The 26,119-nt window shown below is 37.6% G+C and overlaps 1 protein-coding gene across 6 annotated transcripts in view; it reads left to right on the forward strand.

Moving 5' to 3' along the window:
- The window catches only part of LTBP1 (latent transforming growth factor beta binding protein 1), a 213,123-nt gene that overhangs the window by 30,449 nt on the left and 156,555 nt on the right, over positions 1–26,119 (forward strand). For all 6 annotated transcript variants that reach the window (XM_074863371.1, XM_074863363.1, XM_074863365.1 and 3 more), the window contains one exon: positions 20,646–20,821. In XM_074863371.1, the coding sequence (XP_074719472.1) occupies positions 20,646–20,821 (176 nt within the window). The remainder of the gene's footprint in view (positions 1–20,645; positions 20,822–26,119) is intronic.

Below are 26,119 nucleotides of genomic sequence, written 5' to 3' on the forward strand. Positions count from 1 at the left end.
CTTCAGTGTACAGTTGGATCCTGTACGCAGATTAGGCCAAAACAAGATTTTATTCTCTTCTTCTCCATTCCTGATGAGCTGATCTATGAAGATGTTGTTAATCACATCTAAAAATTTGGTTTACTGTTGTGCTGTTGTTTGGGGGTAACTGAAATTTCGTATTACTATTGTTTTCTTTGTAGCTTCAGTGATATGGTAGCTGTAACCATCTTAGGCAGCTAGTAATATAGTCCTAATGCTATGTTTCCTCTACTTTGCATTGAAATTAGTACACAGAGATGTCCTGTTAGTGATTGACATGGTCAATTTGCTGATCTAACTTGACAGGCTATTCCTCGAGAAGTAGCATCACTCTTCCACCAGGTGGTCTGTTTCATATCCAGAATATTCCATGGATTTTTCCCAATCCTCCCATTAGTTTTCCTTTCCCAAGGTAGGAATGATTCCTTCCTACTAAGTCGGTATAAAGCTGGTCATTCTTTCTCCCTTCTATTTCTTGAACTTGTGATGTTTCATGTAGAATCACAGGTACTTCTGATTTGCTTGCCTTCTCTGCTAAAAAGCATACTGTTTCAAAAGCATACAGGTTCTTCTGTTTCTCACTGTTACCTGTTTAAATGTTACCAACTTTTGCTTTGTTCTTTACTTGAGTGCGCTGACTTCACTAAGAGTGTGACTGCATCATTCAGAACTGTATACTTTCTTTCACAGTGTCCAATTTAAAAATTCTCCTATGATATTTGTAAGTGCCATCAACCTAGTTCCATTGAGCTTTAAATGGAGTTGTGTCTTCCATAGAGCTTTCTCTGTTCCAGTTTCTGATAACTCTGAAGTCCCCTATGTTTACACCATTTTCTGAGCCATGCACTGAAACTGTTGACTTCTCTGGCACCTTGTTTGTGCAAACTGTTAGCAAAAAGTGTCAAGTTTTTAGAGCAAGAGGCAAATGTGCTGTCATTTGGCACTTTCATAGAATCACAGAATGGTTTGGGTCAGAAGGGACCTTAAAGATCATCTAGTCCAACCCCCCTGCCATGGGCAGGGACACCTTCCTCTAGACCAGGTTGCTCAAAGCCCCGTGCAACCTGGCCTTGAACACTTCCAGGGAGGGGGCAGCCACAACGTATCTGGGCAAACTGTTCCAGTGTCTCACCACCCTCACAGTAAAGGATTTCTTCCTTATGTCCCTCTTTCAGTTTAAAACCTTTACCCCTTGTCCTTTCAATAGCTAAGGTCATGATAAGACAGAAAAAGGAAATGTCTCGGTATAATATACATGATTCCAAAATATTTTTATAACACAGAGAATGTTAAGTTCTTAAGAATTAGTCTAATCAAAGTTGTGGTACAGGAAACAGTTGTCAAGATCTAAACTTAGAGGCTGTAGGCAGTACTCCTGTCTTTACATCAGCTTCATAGGTAGAAAATTTACAATCTTAATATATTTACATTATTTTGAAAAAGTCTCACTGTGATTCCATACACCCCCAGGATGCTGCTCAACTTCTTTCTGAACTACACTCCCAGATCACCTGGAAGCAAAGTTAATACTTTGGTAATCATCATCAGTGATTGCCTCTGGACAGTGATAGCTGAGTCTAGAATCCCTTTAGCTTTAAGTACTTTTAGAATGTGACTGGTTTTGGGAGCATAAAGTTAAACTTACTTATCTTTGTATAGGTTTTACATTGGGAGAGCTCTTCAGACCATTTTACATTTTATAGCCTGTATATGCTATACATACAGAGGAAAAGGTAGCAATCAGATGTAAACCCTGTACAATTGATGAATACTCTGATTACTGCTTTGGTATGGTTTCTGTGTGGTGAGCAAGGATGGTTGTGGAATTGATGTCACTGTCAAGTTAATAATTATGGTGAAGCAGAAATACATATTATTATATTTATGTATTTATTTACTGGAGCAAAAGCTCTGGTGTCTCTCTTGCTTCCTGCACTAGAACCTTGAAGCTCTACAGTGGAGGACAACTGCTGGTCACCGCAGTCCCAGCTGTGCCTCCTTACTACTTTGAACAGCTTTTGTTGTTGTTATATAATGCCTGTTTGAGAATTCCAGCTGTTGCACACATGCAGATCCTTAACAAGAAGCCAACTCCCCCTCATCCCCGCTTTCACTGTTGCAGCAGCTTTTCACTGCAGAGTATGTTTTGCATCCTGAAGTATTTTCCTTCTGTTGCACCCTGGAGGGCTGTATCTATAATTATTTTTTTTTATGGACTGTTTAGAAATCCAGTGAATTCCTAAATTGGATTGTCTTTTGATGTGCTTCTGGAAGTGAGATTAGAAAGAGATGTAACCCACAGCTGTACACTCGGAACATTTCTAATGGGAATTCAGGTGATGAAGACTGAAGAGAATGAGGTTGTAAAAGGAAAAATAGGTGTATAAATTCAGTGATTTTCTTTTTTTTTTTTTTCCACTTTCCCCCTCCTTTCCTCCTCATTGCCAAATTCTTCTGTTATTGAAAGAGTAGAGAGGAACTGCTAATTCTGTATGCAATGTGCCTGGTAAGGACATCATTTGAGGGTGATTGCAGAGTAGTCAGTCTGTCAGTCCTTTCTGTAATAGCTAGTCTGTTTGGAGGGATGGCATTTCACCCCTTTTCCAGGTTCCCATTGGAGAAGGGAGACACAAACTCTTCATGGCTTCCTATTTCTGTAGCTGGGATGCCATTTTACTGGAGGGCAGACAAGTTTTATTTCTGGCTGCTGTGGCTGATCAGGGTCTTAAAGGAAGAGGACACAGGCACTTTTTTTCATAGTCTTCCTGCCATTTTGTGTCCAGGCACTTAACACAACTTTGGAGAACTGTTTTGTGTGGACTTGGCCATTTCTTCTTGAGTGCTGTGCTATTAGCGCTCTTAACTCCACCTGCATATGGAGTCCCTCAACCAAGTGAGAGGAAAGTACTGGGCTCACTGTTAGGACTGTATTTTTTCCCTGAAATGCTTGCATGCTTTATGGCAAAGCTCCTCGGAGATGTCATAGGGGTTAAACTTCAGCCTACTGGTTTCTCTGGCGGAATATGAAGTGAAACAGCATAACTATGTAAACACTATATAGCTTCTGTAATGAGTGGTTTAACTTTATCCAAGGATAAGATCTAGCAAGGCCTGACAAGTAAAGATGGAGACCTAGAGTTCCTTTAATTTACACACCATCTAGGTTGCTCTGTACAGGGTAGCAGGATGTTGTCATGTAACATGAACTGCAGCTGCTTTTTCTACATGATGCATAGTTTATTCATACCAAGGATGAGATGTTATAGCTGTTATCTGATCTGCTTAATTGATATTTACTTGTTTTGCATTGTCATTGTTGAAAATGAAACAAATTATTTATAAAAATGACCTGGGGAGGTCTGGTGACAATTTTTCACTTTGAGAAGTCTGTTCCTCTCTTGGAGCTCCTCTTCCTTCATTCTTACTTCTTGCAGTGTGTATTTGGCCTGTATGGTCTTTGCACTGTAATTTCTGTCTTGCTGTGTATTTTTGAAGTGTTTCACATCGCAAGATTGGAATCCTGGTTGAGGTATCTAAAGGCTTACACTGTATTGCTAGTAATAATATTATGAAAAAGGTAAATATTGTCTGCTGCTTGTTTGCATTTTAACACTGCCTGTTTGTCTTTTTAAAAAGTTTAAAAGAGCAGCCACTGTTAATTATTGTACTTTTTTTGTAAATGTTTTCAAGTAACTTTTTCTGAGAACAGCCATTTTAAAGTTATTCGTAGTAAGCAAGATTTTTCTAAGAAGTGATAGAGCTTACAATTGTTTAAAAAGTAGCTATGGAAACTAGCAGATGATTCTTAACTTAAAATGAACATTTGCTTTCATTGGCTGTGCTCCCTTCTTGACAATGTCATGCTTCATGGGCACTCTACAACATTTTCAATTAATTTAATTTTCTTTAAATGGGCAAAGTATTCATCCTCATTAAGATATGTTAGAGTTTTAAAACATAAAGCTGCTGTTTGCTTGGCTTTCTGTGTTTGACTTTTTTTTAAGTTATGTGATCATAAATAGAATCTTTTTTTCTCTTCCAAACTGGAAATGTTAAAATCAACTCCTTTTCAAGTCTGGCAAAAGAAAGTTTCCTTCTTGAAACAAGACCAAGTGTGCCAAGTTTTGGCTTTAGTCTTTTAAGTCAAAAGATTCTTCTCCATGTATCTTACAAAACATGTTCTGAATGCTGCAAGAATCGTGTACCTGGGCTTAGAGGTGTAGCCTTTAGTAGACATAACTTTCAGTTTGTTAGATTATACTGTAGACAATGCATCTCTAACACAAAAAAGGTGCACATTACCATTTTACTTTGATCGTGGCATTTAAAAAAATACTTGAATAGTCTGTTATTTTCTCTTTTAAGAGAAAGGTGGTGGGGGGGAGATTCCTCCAGCCTAAAAGAATGAAACCAAAGAGGCAATAAAAGCTAGTGATTGCCACACGTTTCTTTCTGTTCAGTGTGTGGTGGCTCTACTGCTGTAGATAGAGAATTCTGTGGGAAAGCTTGTTAAATGTTTCTCTTCCTACAAGTACAGTTCAAAGTCAAAGTTCCTTTTGATGCTGAGAGGGGTAGATTATAAGCTCTGTGCATAATAGTCGTCAAGTTGCTTGACATGTTGAACTTGATGTGGCTTTACTAAGTTTGTGTCTCTTGATAATATTAATGAAATTCTAAAATGCTAGTGACTCATATCAGAAGTAGTTGCTATTCTAATTCAACATCCTCCTGGTACACAGAGTATAATGCAGTTACAGTAATTGCAAATAGTTTGAAGACATTTCTAACTCTATAGAAAACAGTATGTATGTGTTCTTAAAATCTTTAGCTTCTTAACATGATAGTGCTTGCTAGAAAAGACTTATTTTTGGAGACTTTTAACATGCTTGGCACAAGCTTTCAGAACTGCTCTTTCAGCTGTACCCTTAAACACATGCTATGAGAAGCCATAGCTGGCTTTGACTGTGGTTGTCTAACTAGGTAAATAGTTTTAGATTCAGTTAAACTATGAATTACAGTGATTGTCTTCTGAAAATATATAATTTCAATTGTCAAACTTGTTAAAGAGAATTGAAGAAGTAATATGTGACTCTAATACAAAATTCAAGTGTCAGCTCTTGGCTCTTCTGTTCTTTCTTGCTTCTCTTTCATCCCTCTTATGTTATTGGGAGGAAGGAACCAAACCAAAAAAACCCTATCCTGTGTGGTTTAAATAAATTGTCATTGTTGTGCTCTATATTTATTGTAATTAATTGTTTTCTAAATTTATTTAGAATTTAGTAAAATGAAATTATTGCAGTTTGCATGCAGTTCAGTGTGTGCCAGTTTCATACATAAACTTCTGGAGTTCATAGGAACTGTAGTTAAGAGCTCAAGTGATCAGTGGGCAGGAAAAATAGTTATGGCTGGAAGTGCAGCCCAATTTTTACCCTTTAGTATGTTGTTTTAAATTATTGTTCTTTTTTTATCATGCATTTATGCATTATTTCACAATTAATAATAAAGTACTTGGGACCGTGAAACTGCAGAGCCTCATACAGCAGAGAACAGTGCTAAGAACTGCAGCAGCTCATGCAGAGTAAGCTACAGAACAGAATGCAGAAAACTTTAAAATTACTTTTAAAGTCAAAATATTCTTAACATCCAGCTGATCAATTTTAATTTTAGTAGGTAATTGCTGCATGTCCTGTACTGCTGAAATTGGGTATTTTTTCAGGTGCCTGTGGATTTTTGTCTTCAGTTCTGTCAAGGAAGATACTTGGGATATTTCTTGGCTAAGTGTTAAGTGCATTTGTGCTGCATCAAGAGTTAAGCTGAACTGGAAAGAAGCTGTTCTTTAAGAACAAGTATGTACAGGAGATGATATTTTTGTATAACTAGATTGTTTTAATTGTGAAAACAAGCCTCTCCACTACAACAGTTTCTATCTCCATATATAAAGAAGTTAGCTTATATAGAGCTTTTTCTCATAAACAAAGCAGCAGCCTGAAAGTGTTATAAAAGGGTTATAAAAGGCCTGCCAGTCAGTTCTGCTCATGACCATCCTAGACCCAGTAACATAGGTATACTGTGGCTCCCATGTGGGGGATTTGTTCTTTTTTTTTTTTTTCTCCCGACCTTGTGTCTCATTCCCTCCCCTCAGTTTGTTCAGTTGTGAAGTTAATATTGGCATCACAGGATCATCATCTGCCTAGTAACTGTATCAGTACCCATCATTATTCTCAGCAGAGGTACTTGGGCAAACCATCTCTGTGGGTAGGATGCGCACGGTATCTGCACATTGCTGATTGTTACAGGAAGGAAGTGGAGTATTACAGCAATCCAAATTTATATATCGCCCCTGGAAGGCTGGCTGCAGATTTAGAAAGCACCTATGCATGGTTCAGCCATTTCGTGCAGAAGAATGGGAACCAATCTCAAGATGGCAGGGTGCCTGGACAGCAAGTACCGAGGAGAGACTGCAGGATTTCTGTATCCTCTAGTCAGCTGAAAAGGCAGAACCAGGGCCTTCATCACTCAAACCTGTTGCCTGTGGGTGTGCATAGTGGAGCTTACAGTGTTTGCTCATTGCTCGTGTTGTATCTGATCAAGTGTACCTATAAACCTGGATCTGACAAGAGAGGACGAAGGCATTTGAACAAGCTAAGCCCAAAGCAGTGTTTAAAGAACTGGAGATGAGCAGTGACAGCTCCATCTTTCACTCTTTGTTCAACAGTAGTGTGTTAAGCCCAGGGGTTCCAAAGAGCTATGCCTTCTCATCATTAAATGGTGTGTAAGGTTAAGTACCTACGGTATTTATTGCTGGAGTTTCTAAAAGTAATACTGAGCAGCAAGGCCTGCCAAAGGACTGAAAAAGTGTCAAGAAATACCAGGCAATTACAGGAATGTTTAGGTGCTGGAAACGGGAAGAATGTGCTCAGTATCATCAAGATTCAAGGTAGCAAAGTGACCTGGAAATGTGTAACATCAGTTGCACAGTAGTATCCACAGCTTTCTGAAATCCTTTTTGCTTTACTAAGTTAGAGGTGGATTTGCTTCATGTAGAACCAAGGACTGCAGAGTTTCTACAGGCTGTTTGGATGTGGGGCTAAACACAAGCCTCAAAAAGGTCTGTTTGGCAGGAATGCCAGTTTCCAAAAGTTCAGAGGAACAAGTTCTGCTGGGCTGCTGAAGATGTGTAATTCACAAACCAGCTGGCACCACAGAATAGTTTGTTTTCAAAATACAAGTCTTTTATCAGTGGTGCTGAGATGGTACTGAGTTATTTTGCTTATATTTCTACCATGAAAAATAATCTCAGTAAATTTTGGTTGCAAGATGTATATGTTTTAGTATGTGCATAAGGTTGTTTGATCTGTCTTGTGGTTCAACATGTATTAACCTATGCAAATATTGTGACCAATCAGTTTTGTGCTGGTTTTGGCAGTAAGTTGTCACTGTCAGTCGTTTGACTGAAAATACAAATTTTGATTTGGTTTATAACAAGGTATCTGTTTTAGTAACAGAATAGTTTTGTCTTTTTTTTTCTTTACAGCCCAAAGTACAGTTACATTGAGGATGTTTTTTCAGTTCTGTGAAAATTGAAATCCTGTTTTAATTTTCAAAAACTCTGTAATAGAACTCATTCCTGTAGAGGGAAATGCTGTACTTAAATTCTTGTTTTCCATTAAGTTAACAAATGTTGATATATCAGATGCTAGTTAAAATGATACCATAAACTGATGAGTTTGTAGATTTCTATTGCACATCTGAATTGTTTCATTGTGGAAGGTGCATAAATGCTTGCTTTTTTTCTTTTATTTCTTTCCCCCTGGAAATAAAGAGCATGAATGGTATGCCATGAAAACATTTTTAAAAGTAAAAATTAAAAAAAAAAATTAGGTACTTACAGGAGTTCTTAAAATTTATTGTTACGTTTCTAGGTTACTGTGGTGCTTTAGCAGCTTTAACAAACTCAAACTATATGTATATGTATTGATGGTATTCTCTTAATTAGATGTGTTTATTTTTTAATAGATTGTGTGTGCAGTTCACTAAATAGTATGTTATTTCCAGAAGCACAGTCTGCTTTTTCTGGTGTGCTGAGCAGTCACTGGGTGTTTTAAGATAATTTAAATGATTTTAATATATTTAGGAGTTCAAGCATGTATTTCTTTGAAGTCATTAATGAGGAAAGAAAAAGAACTCTAGCGGACATTTCAATAACGAAACACACAAATCAAAAGAATGTGAAGAGAAGCTTCCAAATTGAGCCCTAAGGATGTAATTTCAAACACCTTATAACCTGTCCTTTTTATAGTTTAGACTTGTTGGAATGACAGTATTGAGCTTATGTTTAAAAGAAATCCCTTATGCAACAGGGGAAAAAAAAATTTAAGTACTGTGAAATGTGGTTTACTGTTATGCCTGTGTATAACACGAACCTGTAAGTCACAAACTTCAGCAACTTAGAATACATGCGTATTATATTGTACCAAAACCAAGACTGGGACAGTATCAGAAAGAAGGGATGCATAGCAACTGCATTTTCTCAAAATATATTCTGAAAAATATTTCTTATAATAAAGCTTATAGTTCTAGGGAAAGCAAAATTTTACATGTAGAGAAAGAAGCAAAGTGAATTTTTGAGGAGAAATTGGAGACATCCTTAAAAACCAGAGGAATGCCTTACAGACTTCAAATTTACCAACTGCAAATAGGAAAACAAGCTATTCCTAGACCTCTGGAATGCAGTCTGGGCTTTTGGTCACAGTATTTTTATTTTTTTTAAAGTAGGCAAAGTGGTTTGGAATAGGAGATCCAAGTTCTTCCAGACATTGTTGGTTCAGCCGTATGTCAGAAATTCTTCATAGATGCTTTCTTGCAAGCTGAATTGAACTGTAGTTGGACTTATTTTTTTAAGTAATTAGATCTTTCACATACTTTATCCCTGTGATGATCGTGGGCTGAAGTCAGGGATATGGTGTTCTTTAAGTTTGTTTGCATTTCACTGCCTTCCAGGGTGACAAATGTGGGTTTCAGGAAGTAGAGCTAGGAACCAAGAGGAATCTCTACTTCGGCATTTGAAGGCAGGGTAAAGGCTGCTGAATGTAGCATCTACGGGTTTTAAGTCCAAAGGTGCAAAGCTATGTTTGACAAGTAGCAAAGTCCTGGGATGAAACCATGGCCAGCAATGAAATAAATCACAGTTCTGGTGTTTAATTCAGTGAAATCAGGATTTTATGCTAGCTTCTGGGAAACCAGATCATATTAAAACTGATTTAACTGTTTTGGTATTCTTTTGTATGTGTACCGAGGACTGTACAGTCTTAAAACCTTTCATTGTTAAATAATTTGCAGCATCTTTGTGATGCTGTGATGTAGATCATTGTTTTACAGATATAGAAGTGGAGAGGAGAAAAACATGTGTGCCTATTCTAACCTTTTTATGATAACCTCTCTCTCTGGAGTAAACTGTATTGCTCTTGTATAGCAAGATCAGTAGTAAAATTGAGACCTCAAACAGTTTAGTGTTCGTCATTGACCTCAGTCCACTAGGTAAGCTTACCTTCTACCTATTTCAGAAATAGCAACAGTGCATCATTATAATATTAATTATAACATTTGTTAGGCTCATTAGCAGTGGAATGCTGAGTCACTGTTCAGTTGCAATCTGTGCTCATTTTTAGCACTGTAATTTTTGCTGAAAATCATGAACCTTCCTTGGACAAAAATGTTACTGTCTTTATATTATCTGGGTTTGCTTTCTAAAAGATTATTTTAACACTCAGTTTTCAAGCAACCCATCTTTTTCTAGTAGGATTAAGTGAGTAAATGAGAAAAAGACAGCCTTTTTTAAATCAAGATTCTTTGCGTGATGTTTTTAGATTTGCTTGCTGTATGAAACGTTTTAGTGATCTATATATATGCCAAGTGTTAGTATTGATGTAGTAAATTTATTTTTTCTTCTTCTCTTGTCTGAAGTTAAAATGTATATATTGTACCTCTCCAGAATCTGGGGCACTAAGCCGGTAGGGATACTCCTAAATACTACTCATACTGCTGCTCCTGTTAAGCCTTAAAGCAACTAGTCATGTAGTAAAATCAGCTACATCTGGTCTCCATTATTAAAAAAGCTGATAAGCTGATAAATAGTGTTTTGGTGGGGGTTTAATTATTTTTTTTGGTATCTCCAATAGAAGTATAAATAAAGCATGTTGGCTTTTGTTAATCTGTTGTCAAGGTTCTTTGTCAAGGTTCTTTCTGCAGAGGAATTTCCCAGGGTCATGACAGTGAACAAATGCTTTATTAGTTCCGTTAGCTTTAGTTGGTTCTTTAGCTCTGCTGTAGTGATCTTTCTACATCAGGGATCTTGTACTGACACAAACAGGATTAGAACTACCTTCTATTTATCTTTTTAAGACATTATACCATGTAGGCACAAACACACAATTTCCCTGGATGTTATTTTTCTGAAAATCCATGATGATGAAAACATACTGCATCATATATATGCATTTTTAATGAACAAAAAGTTATATGACTGAATTCCAAGAAACAACTAAAACTCACTAATAATTTCTGAAAATTGCTGTCCTCTGATACTGCATGAATTTACTACCTTAATTACTTAGAAAATGTTGTGTGATGTTATGTTCAGACTATTGGTAGATTTATGTCATGAGGCTTTGGAAGCTCCTGACCCCCGAAGTTAGACTCCTGATAAGTGTAACTGCTTGCTCTTGTCCCCCCCTTTTCCTGGTTCTGCCTGCAAATGGAAATGTTCAATTTTTGTGATGATTTAAACCAAAGGATAATCTTCATTACTCAATTTTGTGGTATGAAAAAAATAGGTCATATGAGTTGTTTATCTAGTTCAGCTAAGAAAGTAGTTGTACATTTGAAAGTTTAGATTTGGCCTAATACAAATATTATTTCTACCTCCAAAACTTTTCACCACTTACCTTTTCACCATCAGGGGTACAGCACAACATGTACTTCTGTTTTTGTCTTGCATCACTTCCAGACTTCCCAAATGTGGCAGGGAGCATGCTGTTGTTGCATCACTTGAATTTAGGTGGCTGCTGTGGAGGAGAGCTTGGATAAACTTTTGGGGTTTTGCTTTTTTTTCCTGACTCTCCATCTTTAGGATTGCTAAATTCTGTGGCGTAATTTAGTAAGATCAGTCCCTGGGGTGCTTTAGGGAGTGTATCTTCTAGCCAGTACAGTCTGTCAGAGCTTCTTGCTGCTGAATTAGTATAGCAAAAAGAGCTTCTGCTGAGAAATACACATACTGAAGGTGGAGTCTGGATTTAATCTTGAAATTTTCTGGGCTTGCCTGTCGTAAAGTACTATGCTTCTTGTCAAGTAAATTTAGAAAGCCTTCAGGAAATATGGTTAAGATGGTTATGGCGCAATAATCATCTCCCCATTCAAACACATGAAGACATAGTTTGTTCTCATATAATGAGCACATGGCACTTTCTGTGTATAATACTGGGGCAAAGTCAATATCATACTACATCTGCTAGTAGTTGCTTATGTACAAAATCAGTGTGTATTACAGAGGGATAAAGTGCTCTGACTCGCACACTTGTTGGCATTTCCTTACAAGGAGAAAATTAAGGTTTGTTTACATTGTTTATTATGTAGGAAACTGATATCCTTAAGCATAGGGATTTCTGAGTTTTCTTCTGTGATCTCATAATTGAATTTGAGGTGTGCTCATCATCTATTTACATTGGCATCCTTGGAAGCAATTATGATCCATCATATCTTGTGATAGTTTTTTCCATAAAGAGATTATGCAGTATGTGGGAAAAGTATTTTGTTTTCGGTCTAGAATTTATTGCATTTCATTCTGAATTAAGGGTTATTTTGTATCTTTGTCATACGTTCCCTAAAGAATTTTCTCTTGAACTGAACAGAGTCTGGCTTTTCCCTGCCTGGGCACTTCACAGACTCTTTTTTAGCTTTGTGGGTGTGAGTGCCTTTAAAAGTCTTCCTTGTTATTTTCCCTCAGCTCTTTACACTCAGTACTGCTTTGAGTTTTATCTTGTAATCCAATTTTGTACTCTGGAAACTTTCACCAGACTGACACTAGAGTCTCTCGTTTGGTTGGCTGCAGTCAGCGTAGACATCAGTAACGTGTGTGACAAGTTCTGGTTGCTTCTGATGCACACTGTCATGTTCAACAATGCTCGATTTTTATCTACAGTCCAGTTACTCAGAGTCCTCTCTTCCTGTCTAGTCACTATTAATTGCCTTGAGGGTTTTGTGCTTTTTCCTACTTGTACATGTCTAATTTATAAACAGGTTATAAACCTGTGATGTATTCCCTATTTCTGACCCTTTCTGAGAAGCTCTGCTTATACCAGCAAGGTCATACTTGTAAAACATTTCCTAGACATAACAAGCTGTAGTGACAAAATATTTTTGCTAATCCATCTGCATCTACAAAAAACCTTGATGGTGTAGTTACTTGCTCATTGCATTTATTTTTTCCATCATCATGACTTAACCTATCAGAATCTCAAGGGTAGACCAAGGTTTTATGTTATTTACTGGCATATTTACTATTATTTAGTTATTAGATTCCTAAATGGCAGACTTTTGCTTAATTCAGACGAGGCCATAAATGTATTCTCAGAATGAATTTACCTTGTGTAAATATATGCTTGCTAGTCTGGAAGACCAAATTAGATTTGAGGGTTTTCTGAATTACTGTAACAATTTCATATACTTTTAAGTTACTTATTTAACTGAAGTATTTCCAAACCATGTATGTGTTGGTAGACTTCAAAAGGACATACTATAATTAATATATGTCCAGGAAAAGAAAGTCTATCTGTTCTGTATCTTTGCCCATTTTAAGCTTGCAACACTGTTTTATAATTTAGGGGTTTTTAGTAGCCTCTTGTAAGGAAAGTCTTCAAAGTCTTTTTCGAATTTCAGATAAATTGTATCAACCAACTGGGCTCTTTGCTGTTTTGTTTAACATGCTCAAGAATTTGAGTAGATTAGTAATGCATGGTTTTGCTTTGCAGCAGCTGTGCTCATTTGCCTTTATCATATAATATCTATCGTGGGAGTTTATGTTTCTATTTTTAATTGTCATCTCAGCATACTTTTCTAATACCAAAGTCTGTCTCATGGGTGAACAGGTTAGAAATTATTACTAGTTAATGTGTCTTTATCAAAGTAATTTTTTTATTACACAGTGTCAGTGTAATATTCAATAACATGCCACTAGCCCTATGAAAACAAAAATTATTTTTCTGTAGAACATGTAATGTGAAACAGGGAAGGGATATCATATGTTAATTCACTAAAGATTATGTATTGAACTTGCTCAGTGCTCTGGTTAAGTAAGTTTGCTGCTAAGTAGTGAATTTCACCTTGACTTACTGTTGCAACATAATGAATGCCTGAAGGTCAAACTTTTAATGCAAATATTTATGACATTGACAGCTACTCTTTGAAAAGCTGTATTATTCATGAGTTTGATACTGTCCCTGATTTCCAAAAGTCCTTGGGGGGGGGGAACCAACAAACCAAAATCAACAAAAGCAGGTCAACAAGAACAAGTCAGCAACACACCTAGGGTTTTTATTTGGGGCTTTTTTCTTTTTTTCTTTTTCTTTTTTCTTCCTTCAACTTTGCTGGTAAGAGGTGCCTGACAAGTTGACAGTGTATGTATGGCTGAAAACCTGTATAAAATAATCTGGATGTCAAATTAATTAATCTGGATTTGTGAAGAGCTTCACTGGTTAAGCGTTAGTGAAGGTATGCATAAGATAATGAATAATTTGTAGCTTCTAGTTGTTCATTTGGTGCGTGGTGAAAAGGGAAGTTTGTGAGTTGCTGTTACTGTGATACTACAGACTTATGTCTGTTCCTTATTCATCACTGTCTCGTATTGGATTTTCCTAGCCTTCATGCATACTGTTTCCTTAAGTGTTGGTTTACTTTGAGGATAGTTAAGACTTAATACTCTAAGAAGACTTTTTTTTTTAAATTTGCATCAGTTGTATTTTGATGGAACTTTGGGAGCGGGATGGAACAAACTTTGTTCTCATTCTAATGAAAAGATCTAGAAACAACCTTTCCTTTTTCTCACTAATAGAATTACCATTTATATAATTCCATTCATTTTCAGAAGGAGTATTCTTTAAATTTATTATTTAAATGCTCTATTTTATGAGAAGTTCTTATCTGCTGTTGCATAACTTGCAGGAACTATAGCTTCCATCAGGTTGTGTGACTGACCATCTGTATTTTTGCTCTGTATCTGAATATTTAGCCAACAGATACATTTCTTCTGCCTTAAGACCTTTTTCTGTTTTTTTTGACATCTAGGAAATGAATTATTGCTTGTGATTCTGGAAAACTCAGGGTGTTTCTTCTCTTTAGAAACCTGGAAGAATGTTCATGATCCGCACATTTTAGTTTGTGTTGTATGTGGAAGACGGAATGAATCAATAGAGTCATAGTTGCGCTTAGTTTGAAAACACTTTTTACAGAGCTTTAGTTCAGCCATTACACCAGTTTATGCTGCCAAAAGGATTCTAACCAATGAGCATTCAGTTGAGTCTGCAAATACAGGCCTAGCTTTATTAGCAAACACTTAAGAGCAGATAATCCCTGAAAATGTCTTCAACAAGGATTTTACCACAGAAATTATATTTAAATTGGGAAAAACTGGTAGTTGTGGGTAAAAGTTAATTGTTTACATTTCTGTGGGAAACTTTATAAGCAATTTTGATTCCCTGTTTACCCTTTTTTATCTTGGTATAGATTAAATATCTTTATTAAGATTTGTAATACTACTTCCTTTACAAATCAAATCAACTTGATTATTATCAAATAAGATTTTGACTGTGATGTAAATAACAACCTTTTAAAGGGGTAAAAAAGTTAAAAATTAATAACTTGAAGCTATTGTTTGAAAACAAATTAGTTCTATCCAAACCATGATCTTTGCAAATTTTTGCCTGGGGAAATATCTACCACAAAGATACAAAGTCAAGGCAGGTTTATAATGAAAATACTAATGCAATCCTGGTTATTCTAGGGCAGGCAGGTCTCAGTGCTTGTTTTGCAGTGTTTGTACTATATTTCAGGGATGGCATTTTTAAATATGCGTTAAAAATACATCTTTGTACATAAAATCAGTTTTGTGCAGAGTATTTGCAATGGTGAAAAGGAAGAAAAGCTTGAACACTTCCTCTCTTTCATCTCTTGTGATTGGTAGGAGATTGTGAAATAGGCCATGCCTGATTAATGTTGGATATGATAACATAAAGGGCTTTGAAGAAATCTCATCTGTTCATCATCAGATGGGAAGTTAAACTTTTTCATATATGTTTAAAAAAGAAATCAGAGAAGCAGTGTAAGGAGGGAAACAGCTGGCAAAGGTCAGGCTGAACTATCAACTGAATTTTAATAATTTGGGGGGGGGGGGGATTTAGTTCTATTTTCATGCCTTTTGAACCGTCCTGCACGTTTTCTTCATTATCTCACAGTTTTAGAAAGTGCTGGGTTTTCTTCTCCTTTTGACTGTTCACTGTGGGTTTGAGAGGAGATAGTGAAGAAGGAATTAATTTGTAGGTTTGTGTAAAACAATTGTGTTAGCAATTTAGATTTATTTTTTTCAAAGTATTGCTAGCTAGGAGCCAAGCATGGGAGCATCAGACTTACAGTAAATAAAATGAAGAAAGCAGCCTGAGTCAGGCTTTTCTTATTTAGTCTAGACAGTACTTTTCATGCCAAATGTTGCTGGTCTCCTTTCTGCTTGCCAGAGTTACTCTGATACATTGCATTCCTGGTTTGCTTTTATCAAGCAAGAGACCTTTCTTCTGCATGATAGTTAGCTGCAAATGTTTGTTCTGCCTCTGTAGTGCTGTTGTAACCTTATTAGTATTTATCATATTGTTTGTTGAAAATGCAATTAGGTATTTGTTTGTCTACCTAGTGTACACTTCAGCAATGGGAAGTTTTTGTCAAGTTTGTTAAGTTAATATCAGTTTTGACCTTCTAATTACAAAGTACCAGATAAATTAGTAGCCTGTGTAATGCAAAAATCTTGTGTAGTCTTGGCTGTTTCATGCAAAATTTCAAGACTGGAACTAATGATTGCATCTGCTTAACTAGTGTTACAGGGAGCTTTAGTAGTACTTGAATGTTTTGTATTGCAAAAATGCCCAGGGTTTCACTGAGTTGTGTGGTGCTCAGATGTGCAGTAAGCAACATGCTAAAGTTGGGAAGCAATAAAATACTTTTGGTTGTGGTGATGGTTGTTATTCATAGAATCATAGAATGGTTTGGGTTGGAAGGGACCCTAAAGCTCATCTAGTTCCAACCCCCCTGCCATGAGCAGGGACACCTTCCACTAGATCAGGTTGCTCAAAGCCCCGTCCAACCTGGCCTTGAACGCTTCCAGGGATGGATCTATTAATAGATAATAACTATTGATCTCTTAAGTATAGTGGCCATGAGTTGATGAATATGCCTTTTGTTTTTTGTTTTAAATTATAAAAACCTGGTTTAGAGTGTCTGTGACCTACTTTGAGTATCTTCTTGTGGGCTGTGGTAGTAAGATAGCACCAGGTATTCCTAGTGGCCTTGAACCCTGAGTAGTGTTGTGAAGAAATCATTCTATCCTGCTGCTTACTTATTAATTTGGTATTCCAACACCAGGAATAGATGAAAATGCTCCATTCACTGCCTAGCATTGCTACTCTAGTGTACTCTGAACAAAGACTAAACTGCCTGAACTGTTTGCCTTGGGACAGCTAAATGAATCTGAGCATAATAGCAGGCTTGGCTTTTGTTTTGTGCCAGGGCCCCATGTGCAGGTGATGTGACTGTGGATACAGTACCTGGGTCCCCATGCAAAGTCAGAACCAGAATGAGGGGCTCAAGGCAGACCTTCAGAACTTGGCAGAGGCCACACTACAGGAAAGAAAGAAGGAGTAGTGCTCCTGGGCTGGTAGGAAGGATGTCTGGCAAGCTGGCACCAACAGTCATAACAATCACTGATTTTAAGAGGACTGGGAATACATTTTAGTAGAGCTGTTAAGATAATTTCCAAAGGCTCAGCAGGGTCTGGGGTGATGCTTGTTACCAAACTAGGCCTGAAATGTTTCCTTGTGACATCTTAAATTTGTATGTATTGTTTTCAGTGCTGACATATTACTTGCTTTCTCTCTGAGGCTCAGGCTCTCCTCTCTCTTCTGAGGTCAATTAGAAGGGATAGTTCTGAAGATTTTTCACAGGGATCAATACAAGGAAAAAAAAAATCCATGCCTCACTGTGTTGCTGAGCCCACTTGAAATCATATCTTCTTACTTGGAAGTCTTGCAGCACTGAAGGACCCCCTATGTGCTGGTCTAGGAAGAAACAACCCAGGTCCTTCACTAGCGTCTATACCCAAGCCGCTGATAGAGCTGTGTGCCTGGTCTCATACAGCTCCCATGACATAGTGAGAGGAGTATCCTTGATTCTAGTGGAAGATGCAGCATCTCAGTTAGCAATGCAATATCCTTTTGATTATGAACTAACATCTTTAAGAACTAGGTTGTGTTGAGAAGAATTTGAATATCAAAAACCCAGTCAGAACAGAAGGATCTCATAAATGCTTTGATGTTTGACCATATCAGCTCCTACTGCAACTGCGCTTCTGGTGAGCAAGACCAGTCAGACTAGCAAAAACCTGTTGCCAGTAGCTCACATCCACACTAGCAGTGGGTGTCCGATATTGGGCAACTTTTAAACATTTGGAGTACTTCTGTGCATGCCTGTACTCGAGATCTTTGGTAGTTATACACCAAGATCATCAAAACTGGGTGCAAATGTGCAAGAAAAAGGGTCTAGACAAGTCTTAACTTTGGTTTCATGCAACTATTGTAAACATACACCTTGATACAAGAATAGGTGATTTACTCTGTATTGAAACTAAGATTAACAACTCACACATCAGGTGAAGGTCTTTCCTTTTAAAGAACTGGAGTTCCTAGAGTAAAGACTGCAGATTTCCTTTGTACTACCAAGTAAACCACTCTTGCAAAACAAAGCTTACTTTTATACTGCTTTAACAAGAATTAATTAACATTAATACTTAATGCAAGCTAAATTATGGAAGAAAATTACAATACCTCAAAAGGAAGGAAGAGGCAACTTTTTATAAATTTTGATGGTAAAACTTTCAGCCTTCAATGTATAGTATTCCTATCTTTGGTATATCGTGGTGTGTTCTTGGGGTTTTAAATGATTTTTTTTTTTAAATTTCGTTTTAATTTCAAGTGTTATGATGGACTATGTTGTAGGTTGACAGCATTGCGCTACAGCGTAGCTGGATATGTGGCAATATTAAAGGTAACACTTTGCAATGTTATAGTCTTAACAGAAAACAGACAGGCACTTAAATGGCAGCATCTGTGTCCAGTCAAAGAAGATAACACCGTTAAATTTAAATATGTGTAACTTCTAATAGGTTTCTGTAGTATCCATTTCTGTAGTATTTTGACCGCTGTTGTAGTGGCTTGCATCTACATGATATGGGAAGAATTCAGTAGAGACTCTCTTATGTCCAGGTACAGGAATGGATGTCCTTATACATAGGCATCAAATGAGATCTGCAGAAAATGCAGGTTGTGGAGGAAGGATTGCAGTGACTCTTCAAAGAAATGAAATTGATATGTAAGCTGTATGGAAGGCAGTGACTTCAGCTTTATCTCAGGCTGAGGTCTTCCTGGCTATACTTCTTATCAGACTGTGTTGGATTCTGAGCCTGACCTCCAATGTCGCTGAAGCCTCTCTTTGATCTGCTGGTAGGAAACCTAAAGACAACACAGAAAGTACAGTGTTCTCTCTTAATCTGGGGAAAGGACTTTTACTGAATATAATGAGACTGTGTAAGCACTGTATTAGAAAAATTTGACTTGGAGATAGTCTGAGGAGTTTCTGTTGTATGTAGGAGTCATAGAATGTCTCTGTTAATGAATGCACTTTTTCTAAAGCTGATCCAAGTTAACAAGAGCATCTGTGTAGGACAAAACCCCATTGTCTGTTCTAACCACAAATCCATTGGCTACAGCAGTTACTAAGCATCCTTGAATAACATGACTAAAGAATCAGGCATTGCTCTGGAGATAGGGGCTGGCTCAGGCTCCACATGTTGGAAAACAATACAATAATCATCTGACTTCTCACTCAGCTGAAACTCTTCAGTCTCACCACTGTGGGGAAGTGCTGCTCAGCAGTCCTCTGTGATACAGGGCCCATGCTTTATTCTCAGAGGACAGTTATTTACCCTGCAGAACTGTGGCTCTCTGAGGGATGGTTGTTACAAATCCCGTAACTTTCTCATTTTTCCACTTTCGCAGACCGAAATTATTACAGACCCTTAGTTGAGAAGAAAGTGAGGGAGGATTACAGCATCCCACTCTTTATGCCTTCATTTGAGCAAAGGACAGTGTAGTCCTAGTAGCCGCTGTTATTAGGTTAGTGATTGATACTACTCCCTGAGGAATGCATTTTTTTGTAGTGTGATCTACACTAGCTACAACTTCTTGAAGACTTCCTATTAGTAGGTTTGTTGCTTGAAGGTGTGCCATTACTTGCTAGGCAGTGGAACTCTGCAGCCCAGGGCCCCAAAGCAGTGCAGTTTCACTGCGCATGGCTGAGAGCTGCATGATTTGCTATTGCTGGGTAGCACTGTGGAATAGTGAAGGCCAATTTGTTAGTAAAGAAATGTTTCCTACTGCTGATGGTGGCTAAATACAATCTTTTTTGCGAGGGGGAGGAGGGAATTTCTGTTGAAAGATGCCAAGGTCTTGGGCAGTGAGAAGCTGAGGTCTTAGGGAGGAATCTAACAGTACAACTAAGGAACTGGGATTGGTGGCGAGAGAATCGGGGAGCTTGAAAGAATCATCTTATTTAACAGGAAGGGGAAATAGTTTTGCTGTTAAAGGAAGCCGTGTGGTTATGGGATATTTGTCAGAGATGTTTGATAGTGCAGGCAAAGAGAAAGTGGATGAGGAAAGTAACATGATGTTGGGAAACACAGACAGACCTTCTGATGAGATGAGAGGCAGGCTGAAAAAGGGGAAGAGGAGCAGTGCTCTGCTCTATGGGTAGAGAGGGGTATGGTGAGGAAGGGAATAGGTTTTCTGGGAACAGAGGAGGGAAAGTCAGCTGGGTTTAGGTTCTACTTAACATACTTGGTGTGAAATGACAGTTATAAGAAATGGAGAGAGTTTTGAATGCACTGCTGCTTCTCTGACTAGTCTGGAAAGCTCTGTGTGCTAACAAAGTTGAGTTCTAACTCATGATTTTGAGGAGGACTTTTTCCTCTTCCTCCCTGTTTTCTGAGCTGTCCATGATAGTCCTCTTGCTATGTCAAAAAGGAAGTTATTTAATACCTGTAGTCTTTATTTGTTAGGTGTTTGTTAAGCTGACAAGACAATGAAAATGCTAAATGCATGTAAAATCAGGTGCTTAATTGGAAGCTAGTAAGTTTCCCAAACTATATTTTGAGAACTTGGAGTACAGGTGAATTTAATTTTTTACCAGTAGTTTCTAAGTCTAATTTGTTCAGTCTTGCATCATTCTGTCTTTTCTAATTATTTTTTTTCCTAAACCAGGATGATACCCCTTTCATCTCAGACACTGATGATGAATCTTCATCATGGCCAAACACAGGAATATGTGATCAAACCCAAATACTATCCAGTAAAAAAAGTGATTTCAGGAGAACAGTCCACCGAGGGCTCATTACCACTAAGACTGGGCCAGGATCAGCTTGCATCACCTTTTCAATGTGAGTACAACTGCAAAAAGCATATTTCCTTCTTTCCCCCACCAAAGGTGCCTCCTCCCTTTTTTTTAAGATCTTGAAAATTTATTTTGTTCACCTGAATTGCAGTAACACTTCAAGACAGAAAAAGGTTAAAATAATTAAACATGAGATAATTCTTAGATTTGCAAACGCTCCAACATTCTGCATCCTGTTGAGAGGCAAAACAGATTTCCTGGATGAAGAAAAAAATTGAACCTGATTCACTGCTGGAATCTCATAATGCTATTTCTAGATGATAGTTTTTCCTTCAGATAAAAGGTGCTTTGTGAACACTTGCTAGAGCAGGCATAACCGTGAGTGTAGTCAGCATAAGATCACAGTTCCCTTTACTTCAGTATGATGGATACCCTTCTTGGAAAGCGGGAGTCCAGGATTGTGGTCTCATTGGTGACTAATTTTCTCTATATTTAATTTATTATGTGTTTATGAACTTCTGCAGAGTATGGAGGCTGCATGAGAATTTCTGCTTCATATTTATAAAAAAAGGATTGTGTAGGTGCCCAGCTTGTGGCCTTGGCTCATGCCCCATTGTGTGTGGAGCTTGAGGACAAGTTTTGGCTTAAAAGATGAAGAGCTTGATGAATTATGGGTTAGGTATTACAGAGCGTCTGCTGGCTTGATTTGGAGAAAAGTTCCTGCAGTTAAATAATGGACTGATTAACATGGAGACCTAAGGTACTTGCAGTCTCCTGACAGACTTCCTCTGCTGTAGCACAGACAAATACGTTCTGCTGAGGATTTAGGGAAGAGCCTTTCCTTGTAAATCTGTAAATATGGTTTCTTTGGTTTCTTTGTCTAAGTATCTTTGCATTTCTACATTGCATATCTTTATGGTTTGTCCATTTATACTTAAAGGCAACCCCCTGCTTTCTTTTCCTCAAGTGTAAGCTCATCGATGGTTAATTAGAATCTTGGCCATAATTGAAAGAACAGTGGGCAGCCGGAGGTCTTTCGATCAACATTTTTAGAGTGGTGAAGTATCCTGCTTGCAAAGCACTACATCCCTTTCTTAGAAGCTTCAAAAAGCTATTTAATCACATTGTCAGTATCAACCAACAGTCCCTTTTGCAGATAAGATACCATTGCTTTTCTTCCCGTCAGCTGTAATTTTCCTCCAAAGAAGATAATAGTGGCCACCAGGATTGGACTGTGTCTCTCTCTTCTGACTCTTGCTAGCCAAAGAGTATACAAATCCCAGGTTGTATAGTTCTCCCAGTACTTGGAGCGGCTGTTGCTGGTTGGATTCTGGCCAAAAAATCTTTACCTTTGCCCCCTTCTTTCAGGCTGTTTGAGTCAGTCTACCTTAGATACACTCAATGTTGGTTACAAGTACCAAGTTGCCACTAAACAAATCGGTTTTATGAGATTATTTTTTTTTTCTTCTATCGTAGCATAAGGAGACAACTCCATGCAGCTCTATGACAAAAGAGCCAGAAGCACTGATTATCCTCTGATAATTACAGTACTCTGAAGGGCATGACTAGGAGCAGGAAAACCAGGAGCTGAAGACAGAGTATTTGTTATAAAATTCTAAGAAGCCCCTCAGTGAGCAGTGTGTTAGTTAAACATTCTGCCCTTACTGGAAAGCCTGTGATTCCTAAAGCACTGGAAGGACAGATAGTTAAATGTGTTTTTGTGGCCTGATAAAATCAGCCATGACTTGAGTGGTGAGATAAAATGCAAGACTAAGTCTGAGGCTATTTGTGTAGTTCTGAAATTTCTGATACTGGGCTTTCGACCAGCCTAAGAAAGGCCACTTCACCTTCTGCCTCCACTTTTACATTTGCGAGGTTGGAGTTGCTGATTGCAACTTCTGATGAAGCAGTTTAGATATCTGCTAGTACAAAGTGCAGCTTGAGCAGTGTGTTATTAGAGTGTAAGATTGTATATCCCTAGCCTGAACAGGAGACCTAGAACATGGCCAGCTATATCTATTTAGGGTGACTTCTGGTTTCTAGAGGTGCTGGAATAGACTCCAAGGATAAAAGACTATTTGTTTCCATAAAAATTGAGTGTTAAACTTCAACTGTCAGTATTTTAATATTAAGGATGTTTGAATTAATTACAGTAAGGTAAGATTAGGATGTGAAATTTCATGTCAGGTGTTCTGGGATAACCACCAATAGGCAGTTTCTAGCCCTGTCTTGAACTGAGGGATGAGCTCCAGCAAGTTATGTCACGCATATGGTAGGGCTGACAATCATTGTCTAGTTAATATGAGAAAATTTATGAAAGCGGCTACTGATCTCATGGTATTTTGTCACTGCTGTTAAATGTATAATCTTGTTTCATGGCAGACCACCTTATTTCATGGAGCAAAGGAATCAGTAATCGCAATGTGGAGATACTTGAAGAGGGGAAAAATGTAATAAATTTATTAAAAAGCCAAAGCCAGAAAGTTAGTACTGAATACTTCAAGATCTTTTTTTTTTTCCTTATTATTAAATATTTTTTTTTGGAGAAGAGAAGAAATAGTGGCCAGATAGTACTTGATGGCATCGCCCAAGAATTCATAGTTATCAGTTAACATGTGGTGTAAAGCAAGTAATTCTGTTGTTTTTTCTGAGCATTTCTATGCATTTTATTTTCAAGTATTAACACTGTGACAGAGATTGGCATCTGTGAAAGATGTACTCCATAGAATAAATCTATTTTTCCAGCTGTAGCTGCAATTGGTATTAATTTTTGTGGACTTCTACAGATTATTTCAATCCTGTGACATGAAATGGATAGACTTAAAACTGCAACAAGTGTCAGTCCTGAGATACCTTTAGAGACAGGTCTGTTCTGGCAGACACAAATGAGATGTGGGCCAGTGGTGCTTTGGGAAGAAAACTGCCAACCCTGAGTAGGTGCTTCTGGGCATCTTCTGATTCATGCAGTCAGCTGTGTTGAATGTTCTCCATTATAGTGTTGCCAGATCAGCTTTTAGAGACACTAGGGGAAAAAATGTTCAAGATTAGTCACATTAAACATTTTTTGATTAAAATTCATTTAAGGTTCCTACTGGAACATTTACTCTGGTGTGCTCATGAGCAGTTTCACTTCTCTCATAGCTTTCAGAACATGCAGTATAGTAGTCTTATTAAAGACAGCAAAATAATCCATTCTTTTTTTCCTTTTAAACGGAATTTTACTGTGAAGTTATATATCACATCAACAGAGCTTGAAAATTCAGTAATCTATTGGGGCTACAATAATAACATTTAAAGTTACCCTGGGACATGAAATGAAGTTACCTGACAGTAGCCATTTCTACTATCAAGCATTTTGATCTTTTATGCTGTGGGATATAAGCCGCCTTCTCCCTAAGACTAGTTAGTGTAACTATTCATAAAGCTTGCATAAAAAAATTTAAGTTCTTTAGGCACGATGAATGAGAATAACAAATTTAGCACTAATGGGGGAGACTGTTACAATTGTTCATAGCGATTTTTTAAAAATCTTGGTTTTTTAAAAGCAAAACAAACCAAAAACCCACCTGGAAATAATGTTAAAGATCTTGAGTTAAACATTTTCTGAGATCACTGACTCATTCAGATTTTCAGAATGGTCACAATTCTGCCTCCTTATGCCTAGTATTGTAATACAGTTTTATTTGTATGGCCATATACTGCTTTTTTCAAAGGGGTCATACCATTCAGTACAGAAAGAGAGAAGAAACAGGACCCATAAATATAGCATTGTATATTTTAAAGTGCTTGTCTTTAGAGCTGAAATGCTATTCTATTCATATGCTTCTAAATCATCTGTTGTTAAAGTTATTACACTGTAAAGCATCTATCTAATATTTATTTAATCAGTACACTGGTATATTTAACCTTCTGCAAATTAATCTTCAGATATCTTTGTGCAGAATTAGCTAATAGTTAAGGATAAGGCATTGGAAATTGAGAGCCTTCTGAAGCAAATGAAAATAGCTCGTTAGTTAGGCTGACAGCTGCAGAGAAAGTACAAATATGGTTTAGCACCAGTAGGAAGATTGAATATATAGTGATGAAAATAACCTTGGAGTGGAATTGATATGATCAGCAAAGAAAAACTGAAAAGGCTGAGATCATGTGGATCTCAACATTTGTAATATAAATATCAAAAATACTCGAACACTTAGGTGAGGCCAGCCAAATAGCCTGTCTTATATAAGCTCACTATGAGTTCTGAGTAATTCTCAAGGGAAATATTGCTTTCTTAAAAGTATGTATCGGCACACTTGACCTATAATCTGCCTGAATATTTGAAACCTCAGGGTTAAAAAAATCATTGAAGAGTCTAACAGTAGCAATGGCATCAGCACAGAAATTTCAACTGTAAAATTCCATTTGCAACCTAGTCCACAAAACAATAGGAAGATGGTACTTTCAGTAATTTGGGTTTATCTATCTCAGACACTTTCCACTACTCTAATGGCACTGTTAATAGTAACCACTAGTCAGTGTGAGCTGAGCATGGATCCTCTAAATATCAATGCTGATCTCCCTGGCTTTATAAATGTAATGCAGAAGAAAATTAGTTAAAGGAATCCTGTGCTGTTTCTATTGGCCTAAAATGTAAAAGTATATGATAAGTAAACAAATTCTAAACCAAAGGTGCGCTTTCTGGAATTCCTTTCAACACAGTTATTGTGAGAACTGCTTATTACAGCAGTAAGACGCCAGGAAGTTCTCAGTTTCACTCTGTCCGCTTCTGGTGTTAAATGATTCTTCAGAAAATACATGTAAATATATGCTTCATTTTCTAGCCTGAGATGGTTGAGGGCTAGTTTTTAGTACCATTGTGCATTTTCCCAGAATCACTAAGGTTGGGAAAGACCTTGAAGATCATCTAGTCCAACCATTAACCTAACATTGACAGTTCCCAACTACACCATGTCCCTAAGCGCTATGTTGACCCGACTCTTAAACACCTCCAGGGATGGGGACTCCACCACCTCCCTGGGCAGCCCATTCCAACGCCTAACAACCCGTTCTGTAAAGAAATGCTTCCTAATATCCAGTCTAAACCTTCCCTGGCGCAACTTGAGGCGATTACCTCATGTCCTATCACTTGTTACTTGTTACTTACTCCCCACCTGATTTTGCCCATCAAGCTGAAAAAAAGTGAAGCTCTGCTTCTGAAATCAGTTGTCTGGTGTTGCCTGCATGTGTAGGACACCTTCGCACACCCCTCACCAGGCTACAATTCCCCATGTGTACAATGATGATGCCACCACTTCCCTTGGAGGCATGTTGTGAAAATACATTAATTAGCACCTGAGGGGAC

The sequence above is a fragment of the Strix uralensis genome, chromosome 3 (genome assembly GCF_047716275.1).
Source record: "Strix uralensis isolate ZFMK-TIS-50842 chromosome 3, bStrUra1, whole genome shotgun sequence".
Classification (NCBI taxonomy): Eukaryota; Metazoa; Chordata; class Aves; order Strigiformes; family Strigidae; genus Strix; species Strix uralensis.